At 43.4% G+C, this 14,998-nt stretch overlaps 1 protein-coding gene across 9 annotated transcripts in view; it reads right to left on the bottom strand.

Annotated features, from left to right (window-relative positions):
* nipbla (NIPBL cohesin loading factor a) overlaps nt 1-14,998 on the bottom strand; it is a 46,021-nt gene extending 31,023 nt beyond the window's left edge. For 2 of the 9 annotated variants that reach the window (XM_080765212.1, XM_080765215.1), the window contains exons 1-11: nt 14,638-14,998; nt 12,848-12,911; nt 11,697-11,843; nt 11,304-11,469; nt 4,978-5,078; nt 4,746-4,860; nt 4,316-4,500; nt 1,745-1,893; nt 1,483-1,573; nt 1,039-1,260; nt 592-843 (exon numbers count right to left, since the gene is read on the bottom strand). In XM_080765212.1, the coding sequence (XP_080621338.1) occupies nt 592-843; nt 1,039-1,260; nt 1,483-1,573; nt 1,745-1,893; nt 4,316-4,500; nt 4,746-4,860; nt 4,978-5,078; nt 11,304-11,469; nt 11,697-11,760 (1,345 nt within the window). In that variant the 5' untranslated portion in view covers nt 11,761-11,843; nt 12,848-12,911; nt 14,638-14,998. Of the gene's footprint in view, nt 1-591; nt 844-1,038; nt 1,261-1,482; nt 1,574-1,744; nt 1,894-4,315; nt 4,501-4,745; nt 4,861-4,977; nt 5,079-11,303; nt 11,470-11,696; nt 11,844-12,847; nt 12,912-14,515 lie in introns of all 9 variants that reach the window. The other 7 variants (XM_080765219.1, XM_080765220.1, XM_080765216.1 and 4 more) reach the window with 6 other exon arrangements.

The following is a 14,998-nucleotide window of genomic DNA, read 5'->3' as shown; positions in this document are numbered from 1 at the left end:
TCTCTCTCTCTGACGTTCTCGCTCTCTCTCGCTCGCGCGCGTTAGAGAGACGCTCTCTCTAACACGTCCGTCTGTCTGTCTGTTTTTTTTTCTTTCTTTCTTTCTTTCTCTCTCTCTCTCTCTCGCTCTAATCCTTCCTGATCGGTCCGCGATACATGTGTGCGTATAGAAGACTGTAGCCTACGCACTAGTGCACTGATTGACAGCAGGCCGCTTGTAAACGGTGTATTTGTCTATTTTTAATGCGCAAAACAGCGCTTTTTTTTCTTAGCGGATAACGGTTAATTAGCCGGCAAGTCCTGCCGGTAACCGGTTAATACAATCTTTCCTTTTGGTCATCCCTACCTGTCACCCATTGAGATGCATGTTAAATGACTGGATTTCTCCATATAAATAATCGATCATTTCAGTAGAAAGAGCTTGAAAGAGCAAGAGCCTCTAAATCTAGTCAACAAAGCCTGCAGTAGGATATGCACTGGACAAATGTGCATGACATTATTTCAATAAACTAGAAATTTGAACGAACATGAATATTTTGTCTCTTAATTTCTTCCAGAGCCGTAGGTGTATTCCATTGAGTGTCTTACATACCTTTGTCTTGCACCTCCTTAGAGCATTTTTCACTAGCCGACTCTCGCTCTATCCTCTCAATCTCAGCCAAGGCATCCAACTCAGCCTCATCATAAGGGGAGGAGGGAGGCTGGAGGACACTGGCGCCCCCTGTCTGCTGGGAGGCCTGCTGCTGCCGGGCACCCAGGTTCTGCTGGAGAACAGGTACTTGCTGAAAACCCAGTTCTGTCTCCATGTTGTCCGAGTTCTGGTCCATGCCTGGCACAGCGTCTCCTGGAGAAGATTGTAAAATGCAGTTGTCAAGTGCTGCTTTGGTGGTATTCAATTCATCACTGAACATACTTTATGAAGTCAGTGAAGGGAGGTATGAAATAGAGGTAGGGTAAACATGGGATATTGGACGCCAGCCTGAGCCAAATCAAACTCTTAAATGGACTACATTTGAAAGTTGTTTTACAAGAAACTTACCTGGTGGGTCAGACTCATTGGATTTGACCCTGGATAGCTTGAGCGTGAGTTTGGTGGAGTCCTTGTTTGGAGAGCTTACAATGTCATACATGTCTTTCTCCTCTTTCACCGCAGGGCCTTTCTTCCTCTGTTGGAGCTGCTGTTTCTGGTCAGGCCCGCCCTCCCTCGGTGAAGCAGCATAGGGAGGGGGCGACTGTAGGATCAGCGGGGGGCGAGAACCCGCTGGGAGAGAACAAGGACAAGATGAGATCAGGTGAAATACTGTCACAATAATAAAAAATGTATGTGACATACAGACCACTAAAGAAAAAAACTAAGCAAAAGATGACTATGATTACAAAGATGACATCAAACAGCTCTTTATTTGTGATTAATGTGAGCTGTAAAGAACAGATAACAGCTGTTCCTATAAATGTGAGAGGATATGTCTATATTTGTACTTACATTTGGGTGTTCCATCACTCCCTGCCGGGGAACAGCCAGACTGTGGCGACCTCAGAGGAAAGGAAGCATTCCTCATAGCCGAGTCTCCCTCCTGGACACAGACACAGACACACACACACACACACGCTGAAAGGGCCGAGCATAAAACAATTCCAACACCCAAGATTGACCACAGAAACGCCTTGAGGCAGAAGCAGGCCAAAATATCCATCCTCAATAAAGATTAGATTCTCAACTCTCTTTAGAAGGGTTGCCCTCTTACCTCGTTACCCAGTCGGTGCACAATGTTCAGGTAGTCCTCAGTGCCATGTCTGTCTGGGTGGTGGTTTGCAGCATTGGCCATCTGACCAGACACCTTGCCCTCATGGATGTTTCTTATGCCACCAGGAACCATTGGGCTGGCCACAGACACTGGCAGATAACGGAGAATATGTTAAAAGAAATTGTATTGTATGTATTTTTATTGTTCATTTATTATCTGTTGAATCGCAATATACAATACTAATAGAACCACCCAATTTTTTAAAAACAAATACAGACAAATTAAACAGACTAAAAAAAGGAAAAAATTAAAGAAAATAAGAGAATAGTGACAAGACAAACGAGTACACCACAGTCTTGACATGATTGTACATTCCAGGTTATCGGAGTCCTTTTGCTACTGATCAATAAGATACATTGAAGCAGTCTAGAGGGGTCCAGAATATGTTTTTATACAGGGGCTCATAATCTCTAGTAAGACAAATCATAGAATAAAGTGGAAATGGAGCCACCTCCCCACTTCCGTTTCACCAAACAGATTACTCAGATTTCAGGAGGTGTAGTTCCAGACTCTATATAGCATTCCGAGATTGTGGAATAGTTGTCTGGTTACGCAAGACTAGACAAATCGGGATATTATATCAAACAGATATACACTCACTAAAAAGTAGAGTCCACACACTGCACAAGTTATTTTATTACCACCACAAGCTACTATCATTGCAAAATCTTTGGTCTGAGGAAGAGCTAGTAAGCTCAAAACCTCCCTTGTGGTGGTAATAAAAATAAATCTCTTGTGGAGCAAGATACAGTGTGTAGTATTTTCCTTTTTTGAGACAGTCTTTCTCTCCGGCACCTGATTTTAATCACTGGATGCTTTGATTTTTTTGTTTTTGTTTTTGAGTGGTGCACCCACTCCAAGGCAGCATTGTCTGTCTGTCCCCATGTCACTCCCTATGTCTGTATGTTTAGGGCGCTAAAGTGGCGCGGTTGAGCTAGAAGTAGAGAGAGTGTTGCACTGTTTGGGAAGCTGAGAGGGGTTGCGCACGCTTATCCGACACACCATAGGACCGACATGCGGAAACAACGATCGGATTAAGGTTGGCGAACATGCACTGCTCCGTGCTTGTGGTTATGGTTAGGGTTTAAGGTAGGTTGTCGTTCTAATGACAGAATGACCAATAGTATGTTGAAACTAAAGCCTGTACCCGCTGAGAGAGGGAAGCTAGTGGCCAACAAACAAGAGTCAGACACCCACTATAGTCAGACACCCACTATAGAGTGTCGCAGTCCCGCCCCCTTTCATGACGACGCCAGGCCCAGGAAAAAATTCCCAATGCATTTTTCCCATAGACTTTTTAAAACGTATTTATTTAAAGACCTTATAAGCGTCGTACAAAGCCAACTCGATTTGTGACAAATCATGACAACAAACTATTTTGGACCAAACAAATAATTACAAAGAAGAAAAACAACAAAAAGTGTTGTAACTTGTAACCTGCTGTTTTCTTCTTGTCATTATTTGTTCGCCCCGAAATATTGTGTTTGTTGTCATGATTTGTCACAACTCCAGTTGGCTTTGTACGAGGCTTAAAAGGTCTTTAAATAAATAGTTTTTGAAATGTCTATGAGGAAAATGAACGGAGAATATTTTCCTGGGCCCTGGTAGGGGACGGGACTGCGGCGCTCTATAGTCAGACACCCACTATAGTCAGACACCCACAAGACCCATCATTTCTGAATAAAACAAAACCAGCAAGGGCTTGTACTTGTACTTGTACTTGAATTTGACGGGTAAAAGGTATCTCTAATGAACATGAAAATAGGCTTTTAGGGACAATAAATTAGGTATGTGGGTGATGGCTGATGGGATGAACCAGAATCAGAAATTATCTACCACTCATACCCTCACAGCTACTGCTAACTTAACTGCTCCAATCTCCAGCCTCACTGTCACACACATGCATGCATGCTCTCTCTCTCTCCACCTGCAACTCCCTACCCACAAAACATACACACTGAGCTATTCATTAAAGAGCTATGCTACTTTTATAACATCAGGAAATGTTGAGTGAAACGTTAGTCATGACTAGAATGTCAAATTGACTTTAAAAATATGTTTTTAATTCAATTACGCCAGTTATGAAGCAATTTTGTTCCCATTACAAAATCTCATTCACCATCACTACAGCATTCTGACATTTTCATTCCCACTCCAGCTGAGAGGGAAATGTTATGTACATTATACAAGGTCGAGTGGCAAGATTGACTGAGTGAAATACAACTGCAATCGACACCTGCTATTGTTCCCACATGACGCCAATATGGAACATCGCCAGTGGATTACCGGCTTTATATGCCTGCGGGAAATAGGCTTATTACACGACGGACCAATTGGATCTATGCCAGAACAAACCTTCATCACCTACATTTTATCCTACATAGTTCTTAGTACTTGCAGCATCTACAGTATATGTCTGATACGATCCAAAACACAGCAGCAAAAGTATTTGCATGTATCCATGCTATGTCTCATAATATGCACTCACATATACTGTACATTACAACATACCACACTCACTCCCATCACCTTGCTGTATCTGTTGGTGCTGGTTGTAGCTGGGTGGTTGTTGGTGAGGGTACTGCTGCATGTAGCCAGTGGCAGGGCTCTGAGGAGTGTAGGGGCTGGGCACTGGACTGTTCTGCTGGCCCATGTTGTATCTGCTACTGGTACCGCTTTGGGGAGACACAAAACGACTGGGGAGAGTGAAGGAATGGGGAAGAGGGTGGAGGAAGTAGAGTAGTAGAATTTTGTTTTTTTTGGGGGGGTATTTTCCAATCTTAAATATATTGTAGACACCATTCAATAAGTTTCTTCAATAGCACTACAGATATTAAATTGGATACTGCTAAAGGAATCAGGAAAGAGGAACTGAAAAAGTCAAATAAAAGACTAGGAGAACAGGAGGAAGGACTGTGCCATTCAACACATGCTGCCTTACCTCGAAGGGTTAGGAGAAATGGCTGCCTGCTGGAAGTTCCCAGATTGGGCCGGGCTATGCATGGAATTCTGGGACATCTTGTACGGTGGTACCAGTGGCTGCTGCATGACATCTGCTTAGGAAGAGGAAAAACAAACTAGTTCAGATGGAGCCATTACATTTGACGACAAAAATAAATGCACATGAGGACATCTGTATGAATGTGCGTGTTCTTGTCAGTGTCTTGCCATACTTTTCTCCCTGAAGATGCCGGGGTTCCTGGCCAACATGGTCTGCAGCAGCAGTGGTGCATCTCCCTCTGGCTCATCACTACCCAGGTTGTCCTTTAGCTCTCTGGAATTCAGAGAAAGGGTTTGATCGCATTATTCAAATATCTAGAAAGCCAAATGGATCACACAAAGTATTAAGAATGAAAGGAATCCTCAACGACAGGCAGTACTGCACGATTCTCAAATGTGAATCTCGATTTTCCTCCACGAGAATTGAGTTCACGATTCTCACACAACTCTTTTTGTTTCCATGAAAAATGTATTGTCTTTAGTCCGTAGTTGCTGAACATTACTAGATTCAAACTGTGGCACCTGTAGCCAACTACTGTGGCTTAATAAACAGACATCAACGAGCTTGATTTAAACCGCTTAAAGTCGCAAAAACATAAGAGTAACTCAAATTAATTGGACAGCCAACTAGTGCTGCACGATTCTTGCTCAAATGTATTAATGTGTCTGAATCTCAATCTAGATCTCAATAATTTTTCTATTAATTGTGCAGCACTAACGAAAGGTGCTGTAGTCTGCATCTGCAGTCTGTGTGCACTACATTCTCCCTTCAAAGTTCCAGGTAAACTGAGGTTAATGCCGGAAATCCTGATTCATTAACTGCTGGTATAAAAAGAGGGGCCAACATTGAATGTTTTGTTTACAAAAGGCAAGTGACAAATCATACTCGTTAAACATCTGCATTGATTGTGTTGAGTGTCTGTGGCCAAAAATCGGTTGTAATGTGTGCAGTGTGTATGCTGTGTGTACACGGCTGTCGGTTGTAGCAAGGCATTGATCGTCAGATGTTGATAGCAGCGGGGTGGCAGACAGGGGACAGAGCTCTGTGATTTTTCTCGTTGTTGCACTCTCTCGTTAGTTTTTTTCCCTATTACAGCAAGTTTACAGTAGATAAGCTCGTCACCCATTTAAAATATAAGATAATATGTGCTCAATAACCAACTCAAGGGTAATGCAAAAATGCTCCGTCTCTTTTTGTCAATCAGCTTCCACTTAAGACTGCAGACCACTGCCACCTCCTGGCATGGAGTTATTTCCAATTATTTCTTTGGACCAGACTGATGTCGCAACGCCAATAATAAGTAGTCAGGAGTCAGGACAACAAAGTTTGTTGTGTAGACATCTTTAAAACGGCAATCCGTAGCTTTCATGTCCTACCCGGGATTTGAACCTGGGTCACCAACACGGGAGACATAATCCCTGCTTGTCCTGGGTGGGACCATGTTCTACATTTTTCAATGGAAGTATAGACCGATCAAGTCCAACCAAAGCAGATGCACAAGTTACATTGTAATAACATACGCTCCATTTCCCCCCGATGTAAGCATCCATCTGTAGTTATAACTCTATACTGCCCAGTCACTCAAAGTATGTTTAACATAGCTTCTAAATAATACAAATATTAAAGGTCATCTGCATGAAAATGTTGCCCTTGTTGTCTGCACAAAGCCTGTTGCTTTTTAACCAGACAAAACATAATAATCTTTTATTGAGCCCGTTTCACATCCCCAGTTTGTACCTAATTTGAACAGCTGTTTAAAGCACATTGGTTGGTTATTAAAAAAAAGATCTACATACAAGCTCTGTGAATATATGGCTGTAAATGAGCTTGTCATTAGCTCAGCTGTAGAGATATGGTCAGTACTAGCTGTACGGACGTGTGGCAATGTGTACATCAAGTAAAGTACTTCAACGCACCACCCTTGACATTTTTCAGACTGAGGCCAATTAAATTCAACACCATCAAGCAGAACATTAAAAACGATGATGTACAAGATGGGTCCATTTACCGAGGTTGAGGCACATTTTGGTGACACAGGCAAGTCAAGGGCTATATTTAAAGCTAAAGAGAATAATGCCAGCACTCACGTTCTGTACTTCAGGTCCTTCTTCCCTTCCAACATAAAAATAAAATAAGTACATGAAGAACAGAACATGTGAGTGCTTGCATTATTATCTTTATGTTGACGTGCAACCAGTTAGGTTTATATAACAAGCACATACATGTGCAGTGGTTGGAGGTCGTCTCCCTACTCTTCCATTGAGATATGTAGACCGTGGTGCCAGGTAGGGCACCTACTGGTTGACAATGATATGTATATGTATGTATATGCAGATATGTAGACCGTGGTGCCAGGTAGGGCACCTACTGGTTGACAATGATATGTATATGTATGTATATGCAGATATGTAGACCGTGGTGCCAGGTAGGGCACCTACTGGTTGACGGGCGGCGGTGGCTCAGGGGTAGAGTGCCTGGATGGGAACCGCAAGGTTGCCAGTTCGAACCCGGGCTCCCCCAGAGTTACTGTCGAAGTGTCCTTGAGCAAGACACTGAACCCCTAATTGCTCCCGGTGTGCTAGTTGGTGCCTTGCATGGTTTCCGCTGCCATCGGTGTATGAATGGGTGAATGTAATGCACAATCTATGTAAAGCGCCTTGGATAAAGGCGCTATATAAATGCACCATTTACCATTTACAATGATATGTATATGTATGTATATGCAGATATGTAGACTGTGGTGTCAGGTAGGGCACCTACTGGTTGACAATGATATGTATATGTATGTATATGCAGATATGTAGACCGTGGTGCCAGGTAGGGCACCTACTGGTTGACAATGATATGTATATGTATGTATATGCAGATATGTAGACTGTGGTGTCAGGTAGGGCACCTACTGGTTGACAATGATATGTATATGTATGTATATGTAGATATGTAGACTGTAGTGCCAGGTAGGGCACCTACTGGTTGACAATGATATGTATATGTATGTATATGTAGATATGTAGACTGTAGTGTCATGTAGGGCACCTACTGGTTGACAATGATATGTATGTATATGCAGATATGTAGACTGTAGTGTCATGTAGGGCACCTACTGGTTGACAATGATATGTATATGTAAGTAGATATGTAGACTGTAGTGTCAGGTAGGGCACCTACTGGTTGACAATGATATGTATATGTAAGTAGATATGTAGACTGTAGTGTCAGGTAGGGCACCTACTGGTTGACAATGCAAATAAGTCTAACGATTGTACTCTGGATCAGTGGTTCTTAAACTATGGGTCGCGACACAAAGTGGGGTCACGGGGAAGTGCTGTTGGGGTCGGTATTGGCAACAATCTTAATTTTTTTATTGTCGCTGGACGGTGTGTAAATTTTACCTACTAGACCTGTATGTGCTCGTCGGCCACCGGCCTACTTCAGCCTGACCAGAGCTTTTTGTGGTGGTTCTGGAGAACCGTGGGTCTGAATTTGAAGTCGGTGGGGCAAGCGGTTCTCGAGTTACGTGCATTACAACCGTGCACGCACGCAGAGACGTGGCGCATTTATAGTAGGATTGTTTGTAGCCTGTGAGCCAGAAAACACAATAAGCCCCCGAATCGGCATTTGAGTCAACTTAGCCTAGACCCGCCTGTGTGATTTCCGGTCTAGAGGGGCGGATTCAAATTTGCCAGCGAAAACAGCCGGTGGATCCTATTGGTTCACCAATCTGTGGTGTACTGTAGCTAGATAAAAAGCAGTCGTTTTCAAAGGGAGATTTGGCTATTGACTAGAGGGAGAGGATAAATATTGTGTGTGATGTGTGACTACTGCACTACCATCCTCGTCATATGACCAGCACCAAACATGACATGATATATACAACTTAATTATCCACCCATTTCTGCCACACGTGACATGAGCTTGTACAGGGCGAGTGCTTTTTCTCACTACCTTTAGTCCAATTAAAGCATTGCATGTTGCCCAATCTGGCAGCGAGCTTAAGAGCAAAGAAAGGGGGTCATCAGACGTCATTTCTTTCTTTTTTAAACTTGCATTTTTTATCCCAAGACTTTCACCCAGTGTCAATTGTCTAGTGTAATGCTAGGCGCTACACTCCCTCTGCCAACCTGGGGAGAGCAATGGACTGACATGTTTCCTTCAATGCATGAGGAGTCCAAGCCGCTTCTTTTCACCTGACAGGGGGGGGTTTCCCAGGTTGGAATAACACGTTGGAACGTGTGTGTTATTCCAACCAGTTCCTTTCCCCTCCATCAGGTGCCATGGCTGGCCAGGGGGAGGCAGTTTAGAGACTAGGATTACTGCCCGTTTCCTGTGAGGGTACCTACCCTAGGGCAGGGGTTCTCAACCAGGTGGTCCCCAAATTATATATAAAAAAACTGTTTACAGCACATGCATAAACTTTCCTTAATGATTATATCTGGTTTCAGTATTTATTGCCAACCACAGCAGAGAACACGCCCCCAGCGCCTAGTGTCCCCAGCGGGCATCGAACCAAAGACCTTCTAGCTGTGAGGAGACAGTGCCGACTGTGCCCCTCAGACCTCATTTCTATCAGTGCAGAATCTTTTTCCATGGTGCTGTGCTGGCCAGCCAAACCGTGGGCACACAATGCCATATTCAAGACACTCATGGACATTTCGTGGGATGGACAAATGGCACATGCCTGAGACGAAACATCCATGGACGAATGGCGCATGGGCAGAACATACTGTACTGCGAATGGCCACCCCACTGTGCCATAGGCTTCAATGCATTCATGCTTGTTTTAACCGTAATACCGTATACAAAACCAGCAGGTTACAAATTCTACTCACTAGTCAGTAACAAGTAATGATGACACCCATTTCATGACACCAATGACACCAATAATCAAGTTTGCCTTATCACACAAAAAATAATAAATACAAAATAATAATAATAAACTTTGCTCCATCGTTTTCTCAAATCCCATTTTAGAAATCTCATCAGGAATGCTGGGCCATGGCTGGCAAGCGAATAGTCAGGAGGGCCTACCAACTTCACTGATTACAGTGAAGTAATCTGGTACAGTTTTTCTTTCAGAAAGTTCAATACATCAATCCATTTCAATATGCTACCAATCAAAATGTCCAGCAAAATAGCACCAAAGGTAGTTTAGTCATGTGAAAGTTAAGTGTTTACTGAAGGTCATAACTCATAAGCTACATCAAACGTTGCCGAAATAATTATATAACATCAGAGCATCAGCATAAAAAAGCAAGAGTTTTGCTTCTTGTCAAATAAGAAAAAAAATCACACCCATGTGAAGTAAGTGGTGCAACTCTGTGTGGGGGTCCCCAGGGGGGTGGGGGGGTTCCAGACCCACAGGCACACACCCAGGGTGCCGGCCCTATTCCGGCGAGCCGCCCCGCGTCCGAAACGGTTGAGAAATGACAGAGTTACCGTGTGGGGGTCCCTCTACTGTACTGTACTGGCACACCCGAAATATATACAGTTAATATGTGTGTGTGTGTGTGTGTGTGTGTGTGTGTGTGTGTGTGTGTGTGTGTGTGTGTGTGTGTTTGTGTGTGTGTGTTAGGTTGCGCAAGGTGGTGAAAAACAACCATGCTGTTTTCGTGCTCAGACGCACCAACACACCCACACACATAGTCACTTGTGTGGTTGCACCACTTAAAAAGCAACTTGGACTGCATACATTGTCACTTGCACAAAGGTAAATACTATTTCTAAACCTACTTATAGCCTATACTATAAAATGTGTTGAAACATTTTATTTAGGTTATTAAGCTTGCCTAAAATCAAATGGTGTGGCAATGTTAAAACAAACCAGTGTCGGGCTCCGCACAGTCACATTCTACCAGTTATGGACTATACAAAAGTCTAATAGATTCAATACCATGCATAGCTTGGCAGCAGCCAATTTTGATTTGATGAGAATAGCATTGTTTCAAAACATCCTAATGGCTCGTACCGAAACTGGAACCATGATTCCCAAGACAAACCTTCTGACAAATGTGGTACCTGTTCTACACCGGAGCAACTGTAGTGACATTGTGATATGAGACTAAATATCACATAATTTTGGTTGTTTTGATAGCTCTTTTCCTGGAGTCAAAGGCTACATAACATTACAGTCAAGTCAGTGATACAATTTCCTGAGCTGTTAACCCATTCTGACCTGAGATCAGATTCTAAAAATGTCTTCTACATCCTGACAGTTTTCTGAAAAAGATATGTTCCTATGTCAGTCGTTCTTCGATTTAAAAAAAATAGCAGACCTACAAGCTCGTAGCACACCACTCGGTGGCGCGCTATGAGCTTGTAGATCTGCTATTTTTCAATAGCTAATAACACCAAAACGGGTTAACAATGCCTCCGTTTTGTCCTCGTATCCACGTTACACGAAAAAACACAACCAATTGGTTTGACCACTGATGATGTGCTTCTTAATGTGATACACGTTACTATGACAACACTAACAGAGATTCCTGCTCACATACTCACATGTGTTCTGTGGAGACCTGGTTGAGGCCGTGGGCAAGCTGAGAAGCCAGGTTCTCATCCCGACAGGCCAGCAGGCAGGTGACATCCTCTGCGATCCTCCCATTGTACAGCAGGCTCTTAGTGGTAGTGGCCGGGAGAGGGGAGGGCAGGGGCAGCTGGTTCAACACTGAGGCAGCGAGAGAGAGAAATGATGAATGAGATAGATGAATGATAGGGGGAAAGCAAGAAAGACAGGGAGGTATGGAAAATTGTGGTATGAAAAAGGAGGTCGACAAAGATGAATATACAATCAAATCTATATATTTAAATTAACCTGTCATGGCATTTTCCTGCTCATATTCTAGACCACATGAGAGTGTTTGTTAATGGGCTTTTTTGCTTTGTTTAACTCACAGTCTGTGAGGCTAGCGATCCCAGCAAGAGTGGTGATGGGAACATGAGGCATATCCCCATTCATGCTGAAGGTGGGGGAGTGTGTCGATACACAGGTAGATCAGGGGGGTCGATGGACGACACACCCGTCCTCACATCTCCTGACACCTGGGAGAAAACAATGTCAGAGGAAAGACAGGAATTAGGTTGCAGGGAAAGAAGGAATGGAAGGAAATTGTAGAGATAAAATGAAGACACAGAAGAAGTAAAGGAAGTAAATGTAAAACACAAAAAGTAAACACGGGTTGGAGATTTTAGCCTAAAATTATCCAAACTTCTCATTAACTGGCCGGCCGCCGACATCTACCTAATCTCCGATATTTAAAATCTGATTTGGTTCCATAACAAATATCTGCATTTCAACACCACATTTTCCGGTCTACAACCTGTCAGTGCATGAGCTTCTTTTCTTACTCGCATATCTATTCAAATAGAAAAGATTGCCTTTTATTTTTTTATGATGACCTGCTGATGCAATTGCAATATTAATATAGTACATCTTAGTCTATTCCATCTGTAGATACAATAAATTCTAAACATTGTGCAGTTTGAAAAGAAAAAAGGAGGACAAAAGAGATTCTATTCTGAGGGTTCTACACAGGTGAGGAGATAAGCATTTCAATAGCAGCAACTACTGTATACAATGTGTGTCTGGGGGGTGCATACTATGTTGAGATGTTTCCTACAGTACAATAGTACAATAAATTGGCATGTTAGGGCCCTATGCTGCATTCAAAAGGTCAAAATATGCCACTGACCTCCCAGGTGGGAGGAGAGAATCTGGTTGCAATTTTCTAAAAATCAACAACCAATGCTATAAGGAAATTACCAGAATAACTGGGATACTGCATAAGCCTGGTTTCCACGCCGAATAGCAGCGAGGAGCATTCTTATGCAATGCTTTGGCTGTCAATATAGAGGCAGGCAACGCAACAATAGGTCCCATATTTTACCAGAAATATAACCTAAATAGTTTCCCTAATGATGTGTTACATATTCTGAATCTGCTCCGCTACATCATCAAGCCTCTCTCTAAATAATCTCCATTGAGTGCTTATGGCAGCCTAGATGATTGAAACCACAGCCTAGCCACTGGTTGCTGGTGGAAATACCTTTCTGAAGAACTCTGTTCAGTCTTGGTTGGACCCACTGACATTTCGGAGAAAAGTCCTACTCCTACAGAAAAGAAAATGTCACTAAATTAGACACCACCGAACAGATTTCTTTGGACAATTACCAATGTCCTGTCAACAGCAATTAGGCTAAACATCAAACCAGTGTATTATTCCAAAACACAGATTACATTAATTGACAAACATGCATGGGATATCAGCTGTAATAGTGTCTAGTACAAATTATAGTGTGTAGTAGATAGGGATACTGCAAAGGTATATGAATACTATATAAAATGTCTGCATAAACACCTACATTACACACACATGCATGGGACAATCAATCAGCAGTAATATAGTGTAGTAGGCCTAGATGTGATAGGGCACGTCAGATGTAAAAGCTATACGATTACTATGTAGTGAAGGGAAAAAAAGTATGGATAAAACCAAAATTACACACTTAATGTAGCTTATGTTGTGTTAACATATGAAAGCATGCTATTTCGGACTCATTCACCAAGGACGCATTTGAAATACTCAAACTTCACAAGCATGGCCATGTATACAGTAGGGTGGATAATGTAAACAACACCAGCTACAGCTAGCTTTCGAACGCGGTCTTTCTGCCCTCTCTCTCTCTGTAGGCAGCGAGGGGCTTGGCTGACAGCTGTGAGACTGACAGGCAGGAGGCAGCACAAAGGAACAGATGCACTGTGATGGTGGTGATGGTGGTAGTGGAGAGGGGGGCTGCATCCTCCTGTAGCTAACAGTTACCATATTTAATTAGCACGCTGGCTAACGTTAACAGTGAGCTTCATGAATGTTTGTTGTGGTGGAGACGCAGCGACATTTGCGTGGTAGAACGTCATTATTTAACAACATTTCCTTGCCTACCAGTCTAGACTCAGATGTAGCTCAATGTTGCATGTACTCAGTCAGCCAGAGGGAGGTCAAAACACTTCAAAACAGGACACCAATCAAAACTAACATTAGCCGACCCAACCAATCTTGCAAAGTCAAAACATAGCCTATTTGAATTGATCATAAGGCTAAATGTAAACCTAGAAGCCCACCAATGACCATCCACCTAAATTTATCATCTTACGAAAGTTGCAGAAGCAAATCGCTGCACACTATTTTGCAAGAAAAACGACCAGGGTACCACGAAGTTATCCGACTGTAATAGCTGTGGAGCTACCGTTAGTAGCTGCTGGTAACAGTCGCGCTTAGCAGCTAACTAACTACGCTCCCTGGCTGCTAACAACAATAGTCGAGTTTTTGCGGCTAGGTGGTTAACGCAAACTAGCACGGCACTGTTGTTATTTAGCCACTAATGCTTTCCGTCTATAGCTAAACACGCTAACTAAAAACATCAAATAGGGCAACCGCTGTGCAAAGTTAACATAGCTAGCTACCCTTATGTTAGCTGAAAAGAGAGGCAGAGGACTCGGCCATGTAATTCCGAGGCAAACGGCCCCGGATCCTCGGGCTCGACAAATGACATCCAGTTGAGGCCGCGAGCCTCGGCGCAGCTAGTCTCGCGTAGCTAGACCTCCGTCTATGGAGGACCCCCGGCGACACGGAGCGCTAGCTACGCGAGATTACAGCGGGCAGGCAAAAACACACCTAACGCTAGCCCGCTCAGCTAGTTGGGTTAGCTTCCGTTACCTCTCAATCAGCGGAGAACGACGCTACGCTGGTACGCAGCGCCACATTTATTCCACGATGTTGTTAATTATCCCGATTTGGAGGGTTTAATGCACCGAGGTGGATGGAATGGGTGAATGTACCTTCGGATGTTGCGTTCAAAGGGAGGGAGGGGGGGGGGGTGTTTCAGCTCGATCCGTGTCCGTATCTCTAGCTCCCCCTTTCTTCTCTCTCGCAGCTCGCAGAAAGGAACTCGACTGGCTCGCCAGCTAGCCTGTCAGCTAGCTCGCTAGCTATCAACAATAATCCGGGTCGGTCCGATTCGCTCTTCTTCCGTCACGCAAGGGTGAACGTTTTAACGTGAATGCATGGGGAAACATTCGTTCTTCGGTGTTTTAGCCGCTCCACGGCGACATAAATAAAGAGCGTAGCCAATTTCTCCAGTAAATGATAAATATGACGATTGTTGCGATGATCAAGAGGCTCTCCTCCTCTCGCAGAACA

The sequence above is a fragment of the Protomyctophum bolini genome (genome assembly GCF_963924005.1).
Source record: "Protomyctophum bolini genome assembly, chromosome: 6".
In the NCBI taxonomy this organism is placed as follows: Eukaryota; Metazoa; Chordata; class Actinopteri; order Myctophiformes; family Myctophidae; genus Protomyctophum; species Protomyctophum bolini.
The sequence above is the reverse complement of the archived record's forward strand: the minus strand, read 5'-3'. Positions and strand labels throughout refer to the sequence as shown.